The following is a 24,316-nucleotide window of genomic DNA, read 5'->3' as shown; positions in this document are numbered from 1 at the left end:
GACTGAAAAGCAAAAATGTTTTCATATATTTACTCTGAGGTCACCTATCAGTATGTATCTGGGGTGTTTCTGATACAAGTAAGGACAGAATATGACTGCACTGAGCAGTAACGAACATCAGCCAATCAGATCAGTGCATGTGAACACAAGTCATCAAAAAGAAGCTGGAGGCCAGAGGTACTATGCAACTCCTTTCCACAAAACATGAAATAGTGAACAGAATCGTCTCATTGCTGAAAAATGCAGCATTACAAATTAGTCAGAATTAAGACAAATTAGTGACTTACACAATACTTCTCAGGTTTCAGCAGTAGGTGGCACTATGGTAAAAAACTTTGCTAGATCTAGAGTCCAAAGACTACTGTTTTACTTTAAAACAAGGGGTTTGCTCTCTCTCTTTTAAAAATGCCACAAAAAAAATCACAACCTTCTGTGAATGCTTTAAATTGCCCATTAAACTTAAAATAATTACTTTCTCATGTGTACCAGATGGACTGAAAGAGCAAGGACAGTAAAAAAGAAATACTGAAGTCTTCCTATCTCGAACACAGGAGGTTCATCATTATAGGGCGGATGGAGGACAGTCTATTCAGCCGCAAAGAGTGCACACGGTACAAACACAAATGCACTCATTGCCCATGAGTGCATATGGAGGTCTGCAATACTTGCTGTACTCAAAACCATGCAAGCCTGAACTGCCACGTCATGCTGCCTAAATGCTCTCTTGACTTCCAGTTACTGTATGAAACAATATTCTTACCACATGCTGTATCAAACTTTATGCATGTCTCCACTAAGATGATGCCAGACCTCCTTCCCTGGCATCTCTCAGACATACTTTTGTTGGTTCGCTAATATTTATGACAGGTCTAAATGGAACCCCTTTAAATGACATTTCATGACTAAAAAAATTACCTGACAAGAGCCAAATTTCAGATGCATTTGGACAAAGCAGTAATTCCTACATCTGGGCCTGCTACAAGGATGAATCTGATCCGTTTAAAATGCTGCAACAGGCCTATCTGAATAAATCAAAATATCATTCTGGGAATACTGAAAATTGAAAAAAAATATGGCCAGCATGTTGCAGATCTAATCAGATATTACTGCTGCTGATTTTCCAATCTACTGAGGTTTGTTGCTATGCTACTCCTACCCTCATGGCTAAAGCAGCTTGGTGACCCAGTTGTATCTATACATATTAAATAAGCAGTAGTGAAATATATCTGATTCCATCAGGCTTTCTCCTTATAACTAAATCCAGCTTTGGTGTTTCCTTTTTTTAGTGCTGTGGGCTCTGTAATAGGATTTTAGGGTTAATCCTGAGAAGAACCGAATCAGAATCAGGCCAATTTTCTGAACCATAATCTGTATTTTCAGTAGCAAGAAGCTAATATAAATTTGTGTTCCAGGGCATTTTGAGAACAGTAAGGGAGCACTTTGTGAAATTTTACTCCCAGATTCATTTCAGTGCATTAGAAAAATTGAGAGAATTCATCAAACAATGGACGCTTCCAATCCTGACAAGACAGGGAATAATATTTTATGTAAGGCTTTATCCTGCTATTGAAAAATAATGGTTCTTTCTTATGTTTGTATTCAATGCAAACAGGTCTTTAAGGAATGATTTATGTTCCCAATATACACGCCGTAAAGTGACTTATAAAACCTCATCCTTTTTGGAAGAATTATTTAAAATAACTCTTTATTGGCACATTTTAAACGGTAATAGAACTTCAAGGTGAAATACCCTGAAGTGGAAATAAGGTTACTTTTGTACATGGATTTGCATCCTGTATTTTCTAATATGTAGGAATAAAATACTCAGTTCTGTCCTTTCCATGATAAAACTGTTTCTTGCTTGGAATGCACATATTTTACAGAAATGCTTTATGTACACCTCTAATGAAACCAAAGGAAGATTCAATGAGAGATACATATTGTAAAATATGGCCACAAGGTTTAGCCATTATGTCACAAAATATATCTTTGTTGCTTGGTTATTAAAAAGACACAACAAGAGAAATATTTAAGAAAGGAATAAATGCTGGGAGACAATTCTTATCTTTCTTAGCCCTATGAAGTCCATCCTTCCTCCAAAAATTACAATAAGAATTACATAAAATTCCCACTGGCTGTGAAAAACTTAACATTTAGCCCAGAGGGTAAAATTATATCCTGTGCTTCCTGGGTTGCAGCTCAGAACTTTCTAGGTTGGAGCACAAGTTTGTTGATAAGCTAAATAAGCCCTACTTTACAACAACTTTTTTAGGACATCTCATGGTACTGTACAGTACTGTCCAAACCCTAAGAGCTCCCACTTCTTCTTTAACAGCAATCTATGGCGTGGCCTCTATGCCATGTCTCTGTGCCAAAAGCCAAATCAGAAGGATTTATTTCTGAGGACAGCACATTGTTTCCCCTCTGCGCTCTATTTTTAAAAAAATCTAACTTAATATTTGTCTTCCCTTTGCACGCTTACTTTTCTTGAAATGTGAAAAAAAGCAGAATTTTCTAAAATGTAAGCAAAGGTCTAATCAAGCCGTTCACAAGTGTGCAGGCCTTGAAGTTAAGCATTTAAAGAAACTTTCAAAATCCTGCCTGTTTTATTAAAAAGGCTGAGCTTCATTTATTCACCGTCACGCACTGAGGACTATGGAAGCTGTTCAATGCTTAGAATTCCAACTATCAAATGAGACAAAAACTTAAGGATATAGGAGGTCATCAACATTCAGGGAGCAAAATCTAGGATGTGGTCCTGGGTACTCCACAGATGGCTACTGGTAGCCCTGAAATTGAGTACTAGTGAGTTTCAAGGCTATTAAAACATAGCCATGAGAATGACAGTCCCTGTCCATTTGAGGCCTATGCAGTTGCATGGTTTATGAACACTGGCACTGATTAGGACACTGCTTGGAATTGGTCTGGAAACAATTCTTCATGTTCAGGACAGACTTCCAATTTCAGGGAGTCCTCAGGGGCATGAGGATGGAGTCCTGAAGTTAAAATCTGCCCTTAAAAATATAGGCTCCTTCAGGGATATATTTGCTAAAATGATACCCGCCTTCTTGAGGCACAATTTGCTCCCTTAATGTATTCATAGGCTCTGCCCTCTTCAGCTGCAGCCACAAATCAAGTACTCAGACAATTCTTGTATTTTTATATATCATCTTAACTAAGTCGACAGGTGCAACTTGAGAGAGAATTTTAGGCATAGATCACTACAGAAAAATAAAGGCCGGGGGACCTACACTGTAACTCAGCAGAAAACATAGGCCTTAATATCCAATTGTTAAGATAATGAGCTAATGAAAGTGGCAGAAAAATCCAGTTTAAAATATGAATTTGTAAACTCCCTATATGACTTGGATTTTACAAATGTTCTCAGGACTTTCTAACCACTGGTCAAAGATTCACAGTCCCAAAGGGATTTTTGCAGAAACTCTGTGCATAAGGTTGTTTTCCAAGTTATCACTAGGGATCCTGGTTTTCTCCGATTTAAAAAATCTCCAATTTTTGGTTAAAAAAAAAGTAACCCCATAACCACATTTTTCCATGATTAAAATAAAACACCACTAACTATATATGCATATATGAATGGTGTTTCATTTAACTCTCATAAAAATGTGATTTGGGGTTACTTTTTTTTAACCAAAAAGTGGGGATTTTTTTAAATCAGAGAAAACCAGGATCCCTGGTTATCACATATACCTTTGGACCAACAAGCTTTTTAAATTCAGTGCACAAGCATGGTTATGATATAATTTAATCTCTGAAATGCTTCCTAAGTCCTATTTTAGCTGTACAGACTTCATTTTAAATGATATGCTAGAATTAATGAAATATACCCTTCTGCTCATTTGGGACCTTCCTTTGCTTGACACATTTCCTAGTAATAGCTTACTAGTTTGAATAGCTGCAATATGTTTAAAAATGATTTTTTAAACGCTTGCTATTTCCTTTCTGTTTCACACAGCTCCTGTAACCTTTAATTAGTATTATGAATGCCGGTCTCATTCATTCTTCCCGATAAACAATGTATGTTATTGCTGTTTTGCGGACAAGTAGAATATTTTCAGTTAAACATTGATGCTGTCTGTCTGACATGTCCATCACTTGGAAAGCAAAGAAATACTGAAAGATCAGCTCTTTTTGATGTCCTACTCTATGCACTTCTATTTACACACACACTTTTACCCTCTCACATGAATACAATGCAATGGCGATACAGCTAGAAGGTAAGCAAGTATATTAATCATGAAAGAAATAAGAATAGTATAAGCTAAGGCTGTCAAACTTATCCAGCCTCACAGGTCAGACGAGTAGCATGGGGCTCCCCCACCAGGCCCGTTCTAGAGGGTGAAGCTGGTTGCAGGTGGGATTAAATCACAGAGCTCACAGTGTTGGAAATCTAATGGTGGGGCAAGCAGTGGCAATGCTGATTGCCACAGCTTCCAGAACCATGGAAGGCACTGCTTGTCCTGCAATCAAATATCCAGGCTATAGGTAAAGCCGTAGGCCACATGACATGGCTCCACATTCTGGATCCAGCCCACAAGGTCAGAAATTTGGCAGTGGGAAGAGCAGCAGTATCATTAACTACCAATTCTGGGAGCTGTGGCAATTAATTCTCCTGTGACTAACTGTCACCAAATTTCCAAGCCCACCAGGCAAATGACACAGTTCTGCAGGCCTTATCTTCTACATCCCTGGTATAAACGGATGGCTGAATGCAGACAGTAATATACCAAAAACTCAAAAATGTTCAGTAAATATTTCTATTTGGAAAGATAACAGAATGAACACCCATTTTCTTGGTATGTTTGTTTTAATTAATAAGCACCTTCACTGTTTAAACATTGTCTTTTTCATAGTTAAATGGGTCCAGTTTCAGTTTCCAGCAGTTGGTTCTTATTATTCCTTTATTCACCGGATTTAAGACTTTTTTTAAATCCAGAACAAATAAACGTAGCTATCTACTATAATAAGTAACTGTTTGATCTCTTTTTGACAAGCTAAACTGACTGAGCTCTAAGTCTCTGTAAAAGTTGTTGAACTATTTGCAACAGAAATTCTTACCACCCAATTTGCCCCCGGTGCTCTCACTTGGTAACCACTTTTAGACTACTGCTTTGAGCCTTTCAGTGATCCAATTCTTCTGTGACTCAATGAAGTTAGATCTATACAAGTATCTGGGTTGTACTGCCTTCCTACTTTGCTATTCAAAGAATCATAGAAAATTAGGGTTGCAAGAGACTTCAGGAGGTCATCTAGTTCAACTCCCTGCTCAAAGCAGAACCAGCCCCGACTAGATCATCTCAGCTGAGGCTTTGTCTAGCTGGGTCTTAAAAACCTTCAAGGATGGAGAGTCCACAACCACTCTGGGTAACCTATTCCAGTGTTTTACTACCCTCTTAGTAAGAAAGTTTTTCCTAATATCTAATCTAGTCATCCCATGCTGCAACTTGACACCATTGCTCCTTGTTCTCTCATTTGCCACCACTGAGAATTGTCTAGCTCCATCCTCTTTGGAATCACCCTTCAGGTAGTTGAAGGCTGCTATTTAATCCCCACTCCATCTTCTCTTCTCTAAACTAAACAGGCCAAGTTTCCTCAGGCCCTCCTCAGAAGTCATGTGCCTCAGCCCCCTAACCATTTTCAGTGCCCTCTACTGGCCCTTCTCCAATTTGTCTACATAATTTCTGTAGTGGAGGGCCCAAAACTGGACACAGTACTCCAGATGTGGCCTCACCAGTTCTGAATAGAGGGGAAGAATGATTTCCCCCTCTATCTGCTGGCAGCAAGCCTACTAATGCAGCCCAGCATGCCGTTAGTCTTCTTTACATTAAGGGTACACTGTTGGCACATATTCAGCTTACTGTCCAGAGTAACCCCCAAGTCCTTTTCTGCAGAACTGCTGCTTAGCCAGTTGGTCCCTAACCTATATCAATACACGGGACTAGTCTATCCTAAGTGCATTGTTCTAATTGAACCTCACGGGATTTCTTTTGGTCCAATCTTCCAATTTGTCTGGGACCTTCTGAATCCTAGCTCTACCCTCCAGAATATCTACTAGTCCCCCAAGCTTGGGGTCATCTGCAATCCACCCCATCTTCCAAGTTGTTCATGAAGACACTAAATAAAACCAGGATCAGGACTGACACCAAGGACACTGCACTTGCTACCAGCTGCAGGCTAGACATTGAGTTATTGATTACTTTAAGCCCAATAATCCAGCCAATTTCTATCCACCTTCTATTGTATTCATCTACCTCTAACTTCCTTAGCTTGCTTGGAAGGATGTAATGGGAGGCCATACGTAAAGCCTTGCTCAAGTCAAGTTCTGTCACATCCACCAGTCTCCCTGCATCCATGGAGGCAGACTTCTCATCACAGAAGGCAATTATGTTGGTAAGGTATGACTTGCCCTAGGTGAATCCATGCTGATTGTTCCTAATCACCTTCTCCTCCAAGTGCTCAGAAATAGATTCCCCGAGGACCTACTCCATAATTTTTCCAGGGATTAAAGTGAGGCTAACCAGTTCAGTTTCCCAGATCCTCCTTCTTTCCTTTCTTAAAGATGGGCACTAGATTTGCCCTTTTCCAGTCATCCAGGACCTCTACTGATCACTACGAGATTTCAGAGATAATGGCTAGTGGCTCTGTAACTACACGGACTAAGTCCCTCAGCACCCTTGTGTGCATTGTGTCCAGTCTCATGGAAAGTACACATCCAGCTCCTCTAACAAGTCCATAACCTGTTCTTTTGCCACTGTTGACTGTTCACCTCCTCACCAAACTGTTGCCAGGTGCAGTAGTCTGGGAGCTGACCTTGATTGTGAAGGCTGGGGCAAAAAAGACGTTCTACCGTTTCTGCATCCTCTGTCACTAGGGGTGCCTCCCCCATTCAGTAAGGGGCCCACATTTTCCCTGATCTTCCTCTTGTTGCTGACATACTTGTAGAAACCTTTCCTGTTACCTTCACATTCCTGGCTAGCTGCAACTCCAATTGTGCTTTGGCCTTCCTGATTTCACCCCTGCATCCCTGAGCAATATACTTCTACTCATCCTTAGTTGTTTGTCCAAGTTTCCACTTCTTGTAAGCTTCCTTTTAGTGTTTTAGCTCCTTTTTGTGTCCCCTCTAAGCCAAGCTGGTTTTCTGCCATACTAACCAGGTCTCCTGGACTCCTTTCCCCCTCAGTATGGCCTTCCATGAGTTCCCTGAGTGAATCAAAGTCTGCTTTTCTGAAGTCCAGGATCCTTATTCTGCTGCTCTCCATCCTTCCTTTCCTCAGAATCCTGAAATCAATCATTCCAAGGAGATGATAATTTTCCAGGTACAGAATCTAATTATTGGAAGTTTGCCTTGAATGTTTTCCCTTCCTGCTGCTACAGTAGGGAAAAAAATTCTGGGGGATCAGGTAATCCCCTTGCCCTGTGCCTGACCATCTTCTTGCTCCTGCAGTCCCTTCCCCCATCCTTACTGTCAGATCCTGCTGTCCCTGAGCACATGGAAGTGAGGGGCAAATCTTAAAACACGGACCTTGAAATAAACATACTTGTAGTAATTTGAATATTGGCAAATTACTACAGATACCCATTGACTTAGTTCATCTGGAATTGCTACATTTTACCTTTTTTGAAACTGCTGCAAGTTTTAGTACAGGAACTCCCTAAACACACTTTTAAGTAGCACTTTTTAATCTACTTATATATAATACAAACTCTGTGTGTGCGTGTATGCATGTATGTACACACACACACACACACACACACACACACACACACACAGACTATATACATAGATATCTATATATATAGATAGATCTCTCTCTCTCTATCTATAGATCGATCAATTGATATTCCAGGTCAAAATTAGCCAAATCAGTTCCAGTTCATATCAATTGAGCAGAACTCAGTCATTCCAAAAACCATATCAACTGAGCAGGGAGAACTCAATTGTTCTAAATACCATGTATGGTGCTATAACCAGCAAGCATTCTCCATCCTAGACCTATCGTCTGGGACTTCAGATACTTCCAAATCCATTGGCAGGCATCCTACACAGGTCTTAGGGTTCAGATGCCCCCAGATATACAGGCAAGCATCCTCCATCCCAGAGTTTTTAGTTTGGGACTTCAAATACATCCTACACTCAATCCTAGCCCACAAGAGCCCAAGAAGCTTAACAAGTACAACTTGAAAATCAAGTGCACAACCACCAACCTCCAAAAACTTCAAGCCAAAAAGCTCATGATTCCTATGTAGCACACTGGACTGGGCCCCAGCAGAGTGAACAGTGTTTCAAGCCATGATGACTTCACACCTCAGCACTCTTCAGTAAGTGTGTGTACTCCAGAAACCCACCACAAAGTATCCTTGTGCTAATTAGTTCCCCACTCACAATCCATCAAATATTCTTGTCGTGAGTCCTGGGATTCTCCAGAAAGTTATATGCAAATATGGCACAGTCTGGCTCCACATAATGGAAGGCGGGCCACACTAATCATACATACGGTCACAAACTCCTGCAAAACCGTTTCAGGCTGGACATAAGGAAGAATTTCTTTACTGTCCGAGCCCCAAGGTCTGGAACAGTCTGCCAGCGGAGGTGGTTCAAGCACCTATATTGAACACCTTCAAGAGTAAATTGGATGCTTATCTTGCTGGGATCCTATGACCCCAGCTGACTTCCTGCCCTTTGGGCAGGGGGCTGGACTCGATGATCTCCCGAGGTCCCTTCCAGCCCTGATGTCTATGAAATCTATGAAATAAGAGGCTGAAGGGCGGGGGGGGGCAACAGAGGGATTCTGTGTGAACTGTCTGAGGCCCCATTTGGTGATGTTTGCTAGACATTTAAGGCTGGTAAAGAAACAGGAACCACTGGAAATAGGAAAAAAAGATGCATCTCAGTTGTAGGAGTAAGAAGAGGAAGCTCAACATGACTTGGAAAAAAAGTTGGCAGAGGGGGACTGTGTGCAATGGACACCAGCATATACCTTACTCAGATGGGCTACACTAATGTTTCCTGGGCTCCCATCATAATCTCAACCTCTTCTGGTTTAAGATCAAGTGTGGTCATTGCACTTGTTTGTTGCCCTGACAGATGGATTGAATGGCGCCCTGTATTAGAGGGTGCACCTGGGTCCAGTGTGGACAGGGCACCTTACAAGAGTCTGGTGCAGACTCCCAGTTGGCAGCTCCCAGTAGGAGGATCTCGGCTACACACCTACCTTCTGAAAATGGAGGACTCCTCCCTAGCTTTTTCTTGTAGCTGCTACCTAAGAGCAAGTGAAACTTGGGGGCATCTAAACCCCAAGACCTCCAGGCTTGTGCCTGCATGCAGGAACCCTGCCAAATGGATTTGGGAGTATCTGGAGCCCCAAACTGAAATGCCTGGGGTAGAGGATACTTGCTGGTTGTAGCGCCACATATGGTGTTTGAATGATTGAGTTTTGCTCAGTGGAGAGGATTTGGAACTGATGTAGCTAATTAGACCTGGAATATGAAAAAAAATTTCCAAAAAAGAAAAAAAATCTTAGCCTTTTGGCTAAGTTCAAGCATTTTTGGCACCAAGAAGGTGGTGTCAGGGTTGGTTCTAGTCCTCCCAGTGCTGTCCTGGTATTGCCAGCTCTCCATGGAGGGAACACCCGGACCAGGAAAAAAAAAAAAAAAAGGGTTCCCAATAGTATGCTTATCCAATATGGCCCACAGGTTTTATAGCTATGTTGGCTGCATTTTAACAACTTCATAGTTGGTTCCTACTAATGAGCACATGCTGTTTTTGGCGGTAGTTTAATGATAGACAATGCATTTAATGAGGCTTCTTGTATGTGAATTAAGATGAAGGGCTTTTTTCCCCATATTAATTGGGAGAGAAACACCTTGTCTTGTATTCAAGTAAATATGGTATGTAAATATATTTAATATATGTGTGTGTGTATACACATACACACACACGAAATATTAAATACATATGCATATATATACACAAATGCATGCTATATGTGTATACATATATTTAATGTATGTATGTACTGCATATACCTAGGTATATATGTATTTTATTTATTTTAATATACCTAATACATCTATACATGTTATATGTGTATATAGAGACACACCTGTGTGTGTCTGTGTTTCATAGCTATACATACAATTTCCAGATTGGTTCTGCAGGTAATTGTTAAAAACCAAATGATCCAACAGAACAGATACATTTTGAGACTTTTGATACATTAAAATGGGAAAATAAGGACATTTGAATATTAAAAAGCCTCCAGAAGATGCATCTAGCAGTTTAAATGTTTCTAAAAACATTGAGCATGTGGTGAACAACAAAGAAATGCCCCTGTGCTGCAATGGAAATTAGTGTATTTAATTTTCTGTTATTTATAGCTCCTAAGGTAAATATAAGGGCTCTGATCCAACACCAGATCCAGCACTTATTAAAGTAAATGGGAAATAGGCACTGGATGAGGTCTGAATTATCAGTTTCATCCCAGGGAGCAGCTTTTGTGTGCAATTTGTATTTGGTACAAGAGGACTTGCAATGCTATTTAGAATTCAGTTAAATGAAGATTCATTCATTCCTTTTAGACCCTAAGCTGGTGCTTAGGGTCTGAATATGGTCCACTGACTTCTCGCCTGCATGGCTGCTCATGGAATTGTGTTTCCATGACCCATTCTTAAACCTTTCCTCCTGAATGCTCTCTCTACACATCCTGTCTGCATCTCTCCAGAAACTTCCTCCATTTCCTCTTTTTTACTTTGAGAACCACCTCTTTTCTTTGTTTCAAAATTACAGGCTCATTTCAGGTGTCATTTTTCTTACTTTTTAAAAACATTTTTAACATGATATGAAAGTATTTTCAAAAGGAAATGTCATTTTTAAACAGAAACCAATATATTTAAAGGAAAATTTCAAGTCTGGGGCAGAAAAAGCTGGAGTATTCAAACGCCCTTTAAAAAGTGCTTCAGACCATCCAAATCTGTTTCTCTGGAGGGAAGTTGGTGGGGGGAGTTCTGACCATTTTTTTTTTTTCAAAATCATAATCTCTAGCAGCTCCAGAGCATCACTGTTTATAGCACGTTACCTATTCCTCCTTCCTCCGAAGACACTATGATGGGAATTTTCAAAAGGATCAAAAGAAATTGTCAAACTTCAATTAAAATTCAGTGGGAGCTGAGGTCTAACATCTTTGGCACTCGATGGTGATCCCAGCCAATAACCTGTTTGGCTGATGTATGGTTCAGTATTAATTCCCCCTAGAATCTGCCTCTTGCATATCTCCAAACCACATTCAGGATCGGCACAATCACCAGATATGAGCTTTTAAAATCTCCCAGAGTATGAGTCTATTATCCCTAACACATGCAGACTATTTAATTTCTGGTTTCTAAACAGTCAATATAGGGCTGAATTTTTAAAAGGTTAAGTGATTCTAAGTAGCCCTACAGCTTCTGGCCTCTAATGTATCAGCTGCTACCAGTTAGTGTTTTTCTTCAGTGCCTTTTTTTCACCTACAGATCTGAACTTGAAATACATTTCTCCAGAAACCTCAGCCTACCCACAATCATAAACAAATTACACTCTGTGTCAACATCTGAAACCAAGTCGCTAAATCATAGCATGCTGGGATTGAATTGCTGCCCCTATCATCTACCACTTACTGCTATCAAAGCATATAACTGGATTAGTGGGAAAACAGCTGTATTACTCATACATTTAAGCTCTTTCTAACAGCAGGTAGCTTTTCTGTAACAAAGGACCACACTTCAGATAGCAGAAATGCAAATCCCAGAGGGAATTATGACATATCAACCCCTGGCAGACTATACATGGCTTAAATAGCCTGTACAGCCCTTTGTCCCTGAAAATGAATGCAAGGGCTATGTTAAACACGTAGGGCTGAAATAGTTTAGCACATTCACTTTTAAGCTTGTTGTTCCCCAGGATTTCTGGCACGCTTGATTAAATCATACTATCATTTCACAGAAATGACTGACGTGATTTTACATTCCAGTCTTTCAGGTGCAGGCACAAATCACTACACATATGGGTTTTAGGGGACAGCGTAGTGGCTGAGGTTAGTTGTTGAACAGCACTGTGTTTAAAACAACACCTTATTACTAAACGTTGCTGAGGTTATTACATGTATCAGGGCACAAAACACTTGTTTTCTTGGTGAAGGTATTCAGAAGGGAAAGAAGAAATTAAGGTAATCTACAATTACTAAAGTTTATATGCTAATATTGTGTCAAATTAAAAGTGCTACCACTTAGATATTTTTTAATATTATTATCATTATTAGCCAACAATGTTTGATACGCAGGATGTTTCAAGACAAAATATTCTGAAGAAATACTAGGGATCATTACATGAAATTACATTACATGATTTTTTGCATTAAAACATTTTTTTTTTGTATTTTGGAGAGATGATACAAGATTTTTAACCTTGTTATCACTGTGCTGAAGATGGCCTTTCATAAGCATAGCAGCATTCATTCACATCAGAATCATTTCATTTGCCAAGCATAAAATCAAAAGAATTAAGTCACAGTAGGATTAGAGAGAAATAAAAGGACTTTAAGAGAAAAAGTGATGAATTCAATACTTAACAGAAAATTAGTTTGAGGCTTCATGTATGCTAAGAGTTTTCCCTGCACTGAAATCTCGTATGCAATTTAAAACAATGTGTGCTATTTTTTCAATATTTTGGTAGTTTTATCTTTTGTTTCACACAAAATAAAGAATTTGAGTGCTGAGAGTTTTTTAAAAAAAGTAAAATCAAATAATAAAAACCAGCGTAGTTATTGTTAATTTTGCATTGAGTGAGCTGCATACAAAGAATGCTTATATATAAACCAAACTTTATGGTTAAGCATGTAATTATAATCTCTCCTTTACATGATATGTTGCTGCTGGTGCTTGATTTGACCTTGGGGATTTGGTTGGGTTATAAATACATTAAACAAAATTAAGCAAGTAAAAAAACCCCTAAAACAAAATGTCTCAAGGTTACTTTATTTTTCTAATTCCATAACCTAAAGAAAGCCTTACAGCAGTGAAATCATTTGAAACACCATAGCACATATATCCCGTTCTCTTGTCACATAAAGAAGTCATAACTGACACCCTAATCTTTCCTCATAATTTCAAGTCAGAATAGAATTTGAAATGTTTAAAAACACAAGTTAGATACAATATCCTGCCAGTAATATTTTAAAACACTAAAATGTACCACCCCATCAAATGACCTAAACTGGATTATGTAAAAATGGTTATTGCTGCCAGGTTCTGTTATGGACATACCTGTGGGACTTGCCTGCCCCCAGGGTGAATGCTTCGGGACAAACACATCTTTGACTTAAAAAATGAACTAAAGTTAACACTAACATTGCCACAAAAGCACTAAACAGTTAGTGCCAAAAAAGCATGCTCAAATAGAGTGGGTTACAACTCAACTCCACAATTTACAGTATAAGCATTCAAAAGGTTTTGAATCCCCTTTGAAGCAGTCTGCATTTTCATGCAGTGCTGAATCCTGCTTACCTAGGTCACTTGAGTAAGGTGAGAAGGTTTCACTTCTAAGTATTCTAAAGGTTTTTATCCACAGTAGGAACAATTAGCTACTTTATATTTTATAAAGTTCATGGAAAAAAACAGACAACATGAATCTCATTTTGTATATGAAAGCTAATGTATACATGCATGCTTCCGGAGGCATTCTGGGAGTGTCAGGTGCAGTTAAGGTTTTGTACGCTTATGGATGAGAACGCTATTCACAGTGAAGCGTGTTTGTCATTCAAAATTACTTAAGTAATGAGTCACACAAGCACAAGTCAGACTTTGAGATCCTCACAAGCTGTACATGCCAAATGCATTTGCTATTCCTTTTTATTAGCTTATGGCTGAAACACAATACAGTAAGTGGTCCAGGTCAACAGAGAACTTGAAGTAGTTTTCTATCACGGCCAGGCAGGAAACATAAGAAATCATAACGTTTCTTACTCTAGAGAGGTTGTGAGAAACTTTATTGGAGAAACTTTACCACATATTTTTCAGGCTGAGCTGCAAGTACCTGTACAGCCCCCTCCTCAGATATATTGCAAAGCAATGAGGAAAAGAATCATTTTAGTCTCTCTGTTCACTTTCTCCTAAATCAGCTTTGCCTAAAACCAACTGAACAATTACAGAAAGGCTTGCTTTCCAGTCTGCCAGACAGAGCGAATCAAGGATAAGCTACCTTTAATGCACCTGCATAATCTGGAGCTCTTAGACCAGCGAGACTCTAAAAGTGCTTGTCAGAGAATATCTAATCAACTATAAGAAAAAGTGATTCTTGGGAAGCCAGATCCTTAAACAGTATACGATGCTATAAACTCAAAGTTACCATTACTAACTAAGTAGATTTCTATCAGCTAAGCATCTCTTTTCTCTTAAGTAAATGAGACTTCAGGACGGATGTCAATTCACTAAGCCATGCATTCCTATTTTATTATTGAAAAGCTTCTTGTGTTTTAACAAACAACGGAGCTCACAGTGTGTTTTCCCCTTCCTCACTGTAGCTCAGACCAAAGAAGACTTTATCCACTATTAAAAATTTGAAGACAGGAAATGCCACTTCCATTAAAGGCTCCTTCTCTACTACTACAAGAGAGGTCTAACTAGACTGACAGCTAAAAGATGAAACAGTAAATGGTGTTCAAAGAGATTTTTGACAGTGTCATTTGAGGACTTTCTTCCTGCAGGCTGGTTACAGCACATCAGTAGAAGTTGAAAATTGTCTCCAAAATCATCGCAGAGTTACTCACCACACATACTGTCTCTTGGCGTTACGGATCTGACAGTGTTTCCGTTCTAAATCTCTATATTCAAAGCTTTATAATTCAGACATTAAAAAAGAAAATGCTCCAGGCTAAGCTATGGTATTCAAGGTTTCAGAGTGGAAATTAAGAACACCCGCCTCCACACACACACTACCTTTTAAAAACAAAATTATCTATTTCCCCTTCACTTCATTCTGAACCTGCCTTATTAAACCCCTAGAAAATCAGTGCTAATTCAAATAAACCCTGCCTATTCTGAAGTCTAATATTCCCTGAATCTATAGCATTAGGAAAACGTCAAAGATAAGAATAAATGTTTCTGGGTTTTAGGGAAGTGGGGTGGGTTTTTTTGTTTTGTTATTTTTTTAAGAGAAAGGCATGCAGCATGCTTAATGAATACACATAATGCCCATTTGATGTAGGGGTATAAATGGCATAAATATTTTCTCTTTTTTCTAGATATTTTTTCTTTTATTCTCCATGCCATTCCTTATGCATCCTAATATATTCTGCTTGTCTGAACGCTGCTGCACAATAGGCAGAGGTCTTGACTGAGCTTTCCAAAATGACCCAAGTCCTTTTCCTGAATGGATGTAGTTAGTGTAATATGCAAATCATTCCAATTATGTTCAGTCCAAAGTGTATTAATTTTGTATTTATGAACTCTTTATTTCTTCTTCTGACTAGCTGTCTATTCACTTTGCATGATTAGGTCTCAGTGTAGCCTTCTCCAGTCTTAAATATGACATTATTTTAGTTAAAGCAAATACTGACACCTCACTATTCACCCCTTTTCCAGACCAATAACTAATTAACTTCATGTAACTATACACCAACACGCAGTTCAGCCCATTATGTGCGAGTGTACATGACTACACTATGTGAAGGGCAGTGAAGAAGCTATCCTCTTATTCTTGTATTAGTGTTCTATCTCCAGGGAGACTCTCTCATATATTGCACTATAAAGGCTGCTAATTACCACTGATCTCAGTGGAATCAGCATTTACAGAAGAAAAAAAATATTTTTAATAAAGACCAAGAAATTATTACAGGGTAAATAGCTTCGTTTAGACCATGGTAAATTAATGGTGCTGTGATTGCAACCAACTCCTAATTTCAAATCCATGTATATGAATGCTTCATTGTTTTTCATTTATTTAATTATGTTTGTACAATATAAAATACTTTATATCAGATTTGGCAGTTTGGTATCGCCATGGGTCCACGCCTAAGATACAGTTCAGTCTCCAAATATGTTGCAGGTAGCCTGCCAGTGCTAGTTACTGAAAGAATTGATACTCACTGAAACTACATTCACAAAGTCATCATCAGATAAAGTTTCTAGCATCTCAATGACGGAGGTTCGGATCAGTTTCAGTGTCAGTCCGCTAACACTTCCACTCCTGTATAGCAGACAACCACAAAAACAAATATCAGATTTAATTAATTTGATTAGACACACTGAAAATATACAAAGGAACTTGATCATATAAACCTGTTCCCATATTTTGTGCTTTTATATTGAAGATTGCTCTTGAAATACTTACTCAGGCCCAGATCTTACTACTCTGTAATAGCAGCAATTGTTACGAAAAGAAAATGTTCCAAACGTAGAACCCAATGCCGTAACTTTGTGGCTCAGAAGGAACCTTTTTAGCACAAGAGTCCTACTGATTGAACTGATTTCTCATTTTCATTTCATCTTTGCTTTAAGAGTTTAATCACATTCAAGTTATGTGTTCCTTAAATATTCTTCTACTCTCTGGCATTCATTTAGTGCTTTAAATTTTCAGGGATCTAAAAGGGCACCTTGTTTGCTTTAGGGCAAAGCTCAAATTGCGGGAATTGCAAATGCTGTTTAAACACATTTCTGATATAGAAGTATTTGGCTGAGTTTAAAAGCATCCAATGCAATCTCTCCCACTGAGTGCAAAAACCAATGAATAGATTTTTTATTTTTTTCCAGTACAAAGCAATCTGTGAGATGCATCAAGCTCAGCGGGTCTTTTAGCCCCTTGACATTAGCTTAACAAAGGATGTCTTGACATGAGCACAGAGAGATATATTTTTTTAAGAATTCCTTCCTTTAGGCTTCATACTGTGTGGAATAAATTGTAGTAAAATACCAAACAGGCATTGATTTAGACTATACAATGGGGAATGGGGAATGTAAATCTGTCATGCCATTTTTACACCTGTATTCATTAATATCACTGTAAACAGCTCAATTTGAATAACAGACCAATAAAGAAAAATATACAAAGCTATATATTCTAAAATATGCCTGTTTTGATTAAATGTCAACTCCTCTGGTCTTTTAATTTGCCTCTGCAGTCAAAAACTGGTCTAAAATAACTAGACTATATTTTTACATTGAAATATCTATTTTGACAGATTAGGAATGAACATATTGTCAACTTTCATGAGGGTAGACTGAAAGCTTTTTAGTAGCACAGAGATCATAAAGAGCTGGAATACGTTACAAAACTACATAAGCCCTCCTCCCTCATTATAACAAATCCAGTTCCTTTCAGTCATTTCTTTGCTGTTTTACAACACAGATATTCACCTATGAAATATTAAACTGTTTGCTTAAGCGATTGACACTTTGAAATTATAATAATATCAAATTGATTAAAAAACACGTAAAATTGAAAACATTTTTTTGACACCAATTCATGTGTCTTTCAAGATGGGCTTTTTCTTAGCTTCTAAATTCAGCTCTCCTTCAACACAGCCTTTGTTCAAAAGGTGACAAATGCTTCTTATCCCTCCATATATCCAAGTCTTTTAGTACTTACGCATCGACTAAAATAAGCATGTCTTTGGGGGATGCAGCTCCTTGGATGTACCTAAAATAAATAAATTACAGGAGAACAAAAGGTAAGGATTTGAAAATGTTACCCCAACACTTGATCTAAAGAACTACTAACCTCTAAACCTATGTCTAGCTGGACCAAAGAAATCCTTTTATTCCCTATTCTATCTGGATAGGAAACTCTTATACCATGACATTTTTTTCCTCTTATTATTTCTTCACCTGGATAAAGCAAGATTCAATAGCAAAAGGCAGGCCTGGAGGTAGGATGTAAAAAAGAAAATCACCATTTTCATATGTCAATTACTAAAAAAGGTGAATAGAATTTGAGAGCTAAAGATATTCTGATGACAGGTGAATTATTCCATCAGTCCCTCAGGAGAATAATATATTCAGCTAGTACAAATGCATAAGCATTATGCACTACGACCTAATGGGAAAAATAGAGAGTATCAGTGTTAAATAAGAGCATTTTTAGAGAACTTCTATTGCACTGGAAATTTTGCTGATTCTTGTATTGACTACTCAGGACTATATAAATAATTTAAGAGAAGACAATAGTTCAGTTGAAAGCAATTTAAGACAAAAAATAATGTAGTCTGATCATCCTAGTTCAGACTTGGTTTGTTGCCTTCAATGGAAGTGTCTAATTGTCTTGCTTTCATTCCATTCCATTTCTCATAAAGACAAGGCCTTCTTGTAAAGCAGTATGGTCCTGTACAAATGCTACCTCCCCAGAAAGTGAAATCGAGTTTATAAAGACAAGGAAAATATATTAAAATGAAGATTTCTATTCTCAACAGTTACTTTTCAGAACAGGATTTTGTGCACAGTTTAATTCATATTTTCATTTTTCCCTTGTGTTTTCACAGAACATACAGAAAGCTAACAACTTCATATGCTTCTCTTCTCTACAGGAAACTTACCATGGTCTTCTGCGAACATCATAGAGGTCTATCTTGTTGTTTTGAGATCGACTTTTAACTACCCATGGAGAGGCTAATAATAATAAAAAAGAAAAAAAAAATAAAACAAAACCAGATACATTGTGCTTATATTAGTATAATATATATTAACTGAATAAAGAATGGTAAATTCCTTTTTTAAACCTTTAAAATATGATATGTCAATATCACCTTATTACCACCATATAAACTCTAACATGTGGCATGTAGTTAGAAGGTTCTCTACTTCCACAATGTATTTTTGTTTATTAAAATAGGTTTAATAAGCACATTTCTTGCCTTATTGTAATTAATGGGATTGGCATCAACTATAATGGAGTCAAAATTTCATCTATGTTCTTTTGGGACGAGAACAATTTGATATTTTATTACAAACTATTTTATTATTCTGATCTATAGGAATGCAAGTTTGATCTGAAGCCCATTGCAACTTCTCTATTGGCTTTAGCAAGTTTTCATTCAAAGTATGGAATAGACATGCAGAGAAAGCAACTCTTTTCCTGAAAACAACATGCAGTGAAAGTATCAATATTGTAAGCTGCAAACCTACAGACTCATTCACTGAGAAATGTGGGTCTAATAGAGGTATAACTAGGCTAGGGAGACTAGGGCAGACTTGTCAGACATCAAACTGGGGAGCAGGATAGGGAAGGAGGAGAGTAGGGAAGAACATTCTTAATGAATAATTATAAAAAGCATTAAAAGTAAAGCGAACAATATAATATACACACAACAAAATACGAGATGAGCTGATCCAAGTAATCATCCCCCAAAATCAGGGATGGTCAAAATACGGTCCGCAGCAGGACCCTTGGTCCCGCCTGGCCCAGGCACAGTCCAGCCATGGCACATCCTACCACCACCTGGGGATGCAGCGGGGCTCGGGCAGCTCCGTGGCTGGACTGCCTTTCTAGGCAGCCCACGTGGTGGCTGCTCCTTCCAGCTGCCACCAGTACTGGCCCCAGCTCTGCGGGACTGGCGGGGATCTGCACTGCACAGCCTAAACCCCACGTGCCCTGCCCCTGCTCTAAGCTTAGCAGCAGCAGTGTGGGACAGAAGCTGTTGCTCAGCATGGGCTGGGGAAAGCACCCCACCTTTTGCCCCAGCCTTGCTGCATGCCCAAGGATGGCAGAATGCCCCATGATGCACCATGGTGGTGAGGAGCAGGTGCAGGGCAGGCCAGGGTGGAGCTGTACCTGGGTTCCCACTGATCCGTTCTGGTAGGGGTGAGTCCGGGGTGGGCGCAGGGCAGGGTTGGGACTGTGTACTGTTGACGATGGCAGAGAGGTGACTCAGGGCGCACAGGATCTGAGCTGTTGCGGGCCGGGGGTGGGGACGAGCACCGACTACCTCTGGGGGGGGGGCATGCATGGGGGTTCACATGCATACCCTACCATACCCACAAATCCTTTAATTTGAGCAAAATTAATATGCTTGGACAGCCTGATTTAAAAGTCCTTTCCACGTTTAAAATATATGTGACATTGAAATTTCCAGGTCTACAAGGAACAATTTCTAAGAATTGAATAGACTGAGACAAATTGCTCAGTAGATTGGTAGCATAAAATATACAGATTAAGCATATGGGACAACATCATTTCATTATGATGCACTGGATGGACTAAAAATTTCTGTTTACTTAATTACATCTACCTTAATTTTTTATATTTTGTGAATTGATAGACCCATTACTCTTGTGGTCTATAAAGACTAATTCATGTATTAAAATCTGATCTAAAAATTCTTGCTTGAAACACTCTCCCTGAGACTTAAGAAATGCATATTTAATTTAATCATTCAGGTTTATTTGAACTGTGTTCTCTAGATGTGCATACAGAATGTAATTCAAAACACAGCCAAAATGAAACAGTACTAATGTGCAAAGTTATAGCCCCCTTCCCATGTCACCCAATTAAAACTTTCATTAAAAAGCCCTCCCACTCAAGCAATACTGCACAGGAAAGTCTAGGAAAAAAAGATAATTGAAATTATTTAAATGGCTCAATTTGGATTTGTTCCAGGGTGTACCATTAAGATGACTTCTAAACATCTTTTAAAATATTGTTCCTTACATCATTGCAGTTATAATTGCCCAGAGCAATTTGCTCAGATAATTGGAGAAAAAATATCATCTTAAATGGCCTTTCTTATCTCAGACAAAAGACAGGTCTGACTTTAATTGCTATGTGCAATGCTATGTTAAATTAATGGCAACTCAGAAGTTGAAAGATGGTACTAAATTTCATCAAGTGCTCTTGCTATAACAGTGGAGAAGTTCACCCATCTTTAATTTAAGATGGCTGTTGGTCCAAATCCTCAGCTGGTATAAGTGATCGTTAGCTCCATGAAGCCCAACAACATATACCAGCTAGGAGTCCAACAGTAATACATCCAATATTTCATTTAAAAATGCTGAGTTATTTTGGGTTTTTTCTCCCCCCGCCCCAAATCAAATTCTGGATATTCAGGAGAAACTTCTGGAATATTAAGTCCATTAGCAAATGAGTACAACTCCATGTGAAGACCACTATAAATCAGTGGGTCTGTAGATAATATTTAGAAATTATTTGCTTTAAATATATCAGTCCCCACTTGGCAAAACAATTACCTGATCCCAAGGTACATACTGTGTGCTTGAATCAAGTAGTTACATGAGCTAAATATATCCAAGCTTCAGGCCTTTTAGGCCCCCTCTACACAGGCAGGTAAAGGCACAAGGGGATGTAATGCACGAGTCACACAATTGTGTCTTCTGCCAGGCCACACGTGTATGGCAGGAGGTGTGACATTAGATCCAATCACACCTGATCCCAAGCTCCCCCTGCACCAGCAAGGAGCAAGCTTTTATGGCTGGGAGTCCCCTTAGCTGGAAGACACGTGTGGGGCATGAAAACACTGTGGGGCATGAATACCCAGACTTAGTGGGGCGTGAATACCCTGGGGCAGGTTCATGTACCCCTGGGGCTGGGAGATTGCTGCAGCAACAATCTGCCTGCCCCAGGGGCTTCATGCACACCTGGGGCTGGGAAATTGTAGCTGGTAGGACAAAAGTTGGGTCCCAGAACTGGGAGGCACGCTGTGGGGACCCAGCATCCACCACTGTGGGATTTGGGTCCCAACAGCTGTGGGGCGTTGCCAGGACCCAGAGTCCATAGCTGCTGGGGCTGAGAGTCCCCAGCAGTTGTAGGACTAACAGCCCTGGTTCTCAAGGTGCACTCCTCAGCTAGGAGCCTACAGCTACGGGCTCTCAGCCACAGCGGAGACCCTGCTAAACATGCAAATTAAGCAGCTATAAAGTAAGTACACATTTTTGAGGACTAACTTTATAGCTTTTTTTGGTGTGATAGCTGCTTTGCACATATAGCTGGTCTCAAGGTAATTGTGCAATTAACCAGCATAACTGGAGAGGGATGAGAGGGGCACTCACCCTGGATACTGACTTAAGAGGTGGCATAAGAATTGTACCCATCCCCACCCACAGCCTGGGAGCTTTGGCTATGGCAGGCATAGCCCACTGTTGCCCAGCCATAGAAGCAAGGCAGCCCTTCACTCTCTGGCATACACCAGGCCCATAGCATGGCCTCCCTGGGGCTGTCCCTGGTGCCTTGCTCATTTTCCCACACCCCTCTAGGAAATGTAACAAAAATCCCAGGGAAGGGCACTGTTTAGTTCAAGCCCTCCCCCACATACACTTTGGGATGCAGGGCTGCCTGGCTTCTATGGCTCGGCAGTGCTGGGCTACACCACAGCAAAGACTCCGGGGTGGCGGGGGGCAAGGACATTCTGGTGCCCCTGCTGAGACTGTTCCTCAGATGCAACAACATAGGTACATGCTATTATAGCCACAGGAGCTGCCGCTGAGTGCAAAGAGCACCAGGGAAGGTAAGCCTCTTTGCCCCCACCCTCCTGTTCTGACTAGGGCACTGAAGTTTGCTATGCCTCTGTGGACACATGTAACACTGAAACATAAGTCCTTTGAAATGCTTCAAAGGGTGAGTGGACAGATGCACTTACCCTTTGAAATATTTCAAAAATAGTCGCTGAGGAAACACTAAGTTCTTCCAAGCTCTTTCTATGTCTGTGCACTCTGTGGAGCATGACAGACTCTTGCTGAGTCCTCTAAAGTCCTACTGCATTCTTCTCCCTCTCCCCAGCCATGGAGGCGAACGCAGCGCTTCCTACTCTCCAGCACCCAGTCTCCACACCTCTTTGTGTCTGTGCTCCCAGGCTAGGGACAGATATTCAAAAAGCCAGAGCCTGAACTGATTCAATCTTTGCAGGTTATTCTACCCTGCAAAGATTGAACCAATTTGCAAGTGAATAGATATTCACTTTTGATTTCAGAAATGCAGGCACATGCCTGCAGTGGCTCAGGCCAGAATTCAGGGGTGCTACAGCAGCCCTCCCCTCCCTTTGGCAGCAGACACTTTTCCCCCTGCTCCTGCTCAGGCAGTGGGGGGCCTGGCCAGAGCCAGCTGGCATGGACCTGCTATCTGCCTAGGGCTGGGGGTGCAGAGCTGGGTTGAGCTGAGCTGCCCCGTGGGTACTGCTGAGCAGATGTGGAGGGGCCAAACGGGTTGGGTCACAGGGGCTGGGCCCTTCCCAGCATGCTGCCGCTTGGGCTGGGGCTATGGGGGCTGCACGAGGGCTGTGCAGCCAGATTACTCCCAGCTCCCCTCGCCCAAGTCGGGCAGGGCTGTCATGGAGGCCCTTTCCAGAGGCTGCAGCTCTGTGACAGCCCAGCCTAGGAGGCACTGGCAGGCCCCGAGCCCAGCAGCCATCCATCGCAGCCACTGCCGCACCCCCATGCCCTATGGGGTGGCTCTGGCTGCTTCACAAGCTGCAGGCTGGCCAGGGCCAGGCAGGCTGTTCTGCCCCCCTCACCTCCAGCTGCCACGACCAGTGCCGTTGCCTCTACCCCTGCCCTTTCTGCACCATGCCACACCACTCTGGATGGAAGGATGGGAAGCGTCAGTCCAGTGGCTTCTGCCCAGGGCATGGAGCTCTGGCTCTAGTTCTAGCTGCCTTCAATCCCCTCCAGCTGCTCCTGTGGATGGGTGCAGTGGGTGGAAGGGAGCCAGAGCTGGAGACAGAGCTCCATGCCTTGAGCAGAAGATGCCAGGCTGAAGCTTCCCATCTGCCCACCCAGAGCAGTGTGGTGGGGCAGAGGTAGGGGTCAGGGGTGGCAACAGCAGTGGCTACAGCAGCAGCAGCTGGAAGTGAGGGGGGCAGAACAGCTCACCGGGCCCCAGGGCCCATCAGCACCTCTGAGCTGCCTAGGCAGCCCATTACCCTGCCAGCTCCCACCACTGGGTTGGGCTGTCACAGAGCCACAGCCCCTGGGAAGGGCCCTTCCCAGCTGAGGCTCCATGACAGCCCCGCCTGGCCTGGGTGCAGGGAGCTGGGAGCAATCTGCCTGAACAGCCCCGGCAGCCCCAGGCTGCTGGGAAGGGCCCGGCCCCAATGTACTGGCCCAGGCTGGCCACTCCACATCCACTCAGCAGCACCTGCAGGTCAGCTCAGCCCCACAGTCCCAGCCACTGGCAAGGCATGTGGATGGCAGAGCTATGCCAGCTGGCCACCCTCCCTCCCCTGCTACTGGAGAGGGGAGGGGAGAAATGGCTCACAGGGGCTGCTTCACCCTGGTAAAGTGGACCAAGGCTGCTGGTAGGACAGGGGAGAGAGAGGAGATTAAATCC

The 24,316-nt window shown here is 41.0% G+C and overlaps 1 protein-coding gene across 4 annotated transcripts in view; it reads right to left on the bottom strand.

Moving 5' to 3' along the window:
• The window catches only part of CACNA2D1 (calcium voltage-gated channel auxiliary subunit alpha2delta 1), a 653,615-nt gene that overhangs the window by 151,928 nt on the left and 477,371 nt on the right, over positions 1-24,316 (bottom strand). For all 4 annotated transcript variants that reach the window (XM_090041889.1, XM_090041890.1, XM_090041891.1 and 1 more), the window contains exons 8-10: positions 18,579-18,651; positions 17,636-17,686; positions 16,138-16,237 (exon numbers count right to left, since the gene is read on the bottom strand). In XM_090041889.1, coding sequence (XP_089898015.1) covers positions 16,138-16,237; positions 17,636-17,686; positions 18,579-18,651 — 224 coding nt within the window. The remainder of the gene's footprint in view (positions 1-16,137; positions 16,238-17,635; positions 17,687-18,578; positions 18,652-24,316) is intronic.

The sequence above is a fragment of the Crocodylus siamensis genome, chromosome 4 (assembly GCF_052110815.1).
Source record: "Crocodylus siamensis isolate JL-2025a chromosome 4, ASM5211081v1, whole genome shotgun sequence".
Classification (NCBI taxonomy): Eukaryota; Metazoa; Chordata; order Crocodylia; family Crocodylidae; genus Crocodylus; species Crocodylus siamensis.
The sequence above is the reverse complement of the archived record's forward strand: the minus strand, read 5'-3'. Positions and strand labels throughout refer to the sequence as shown.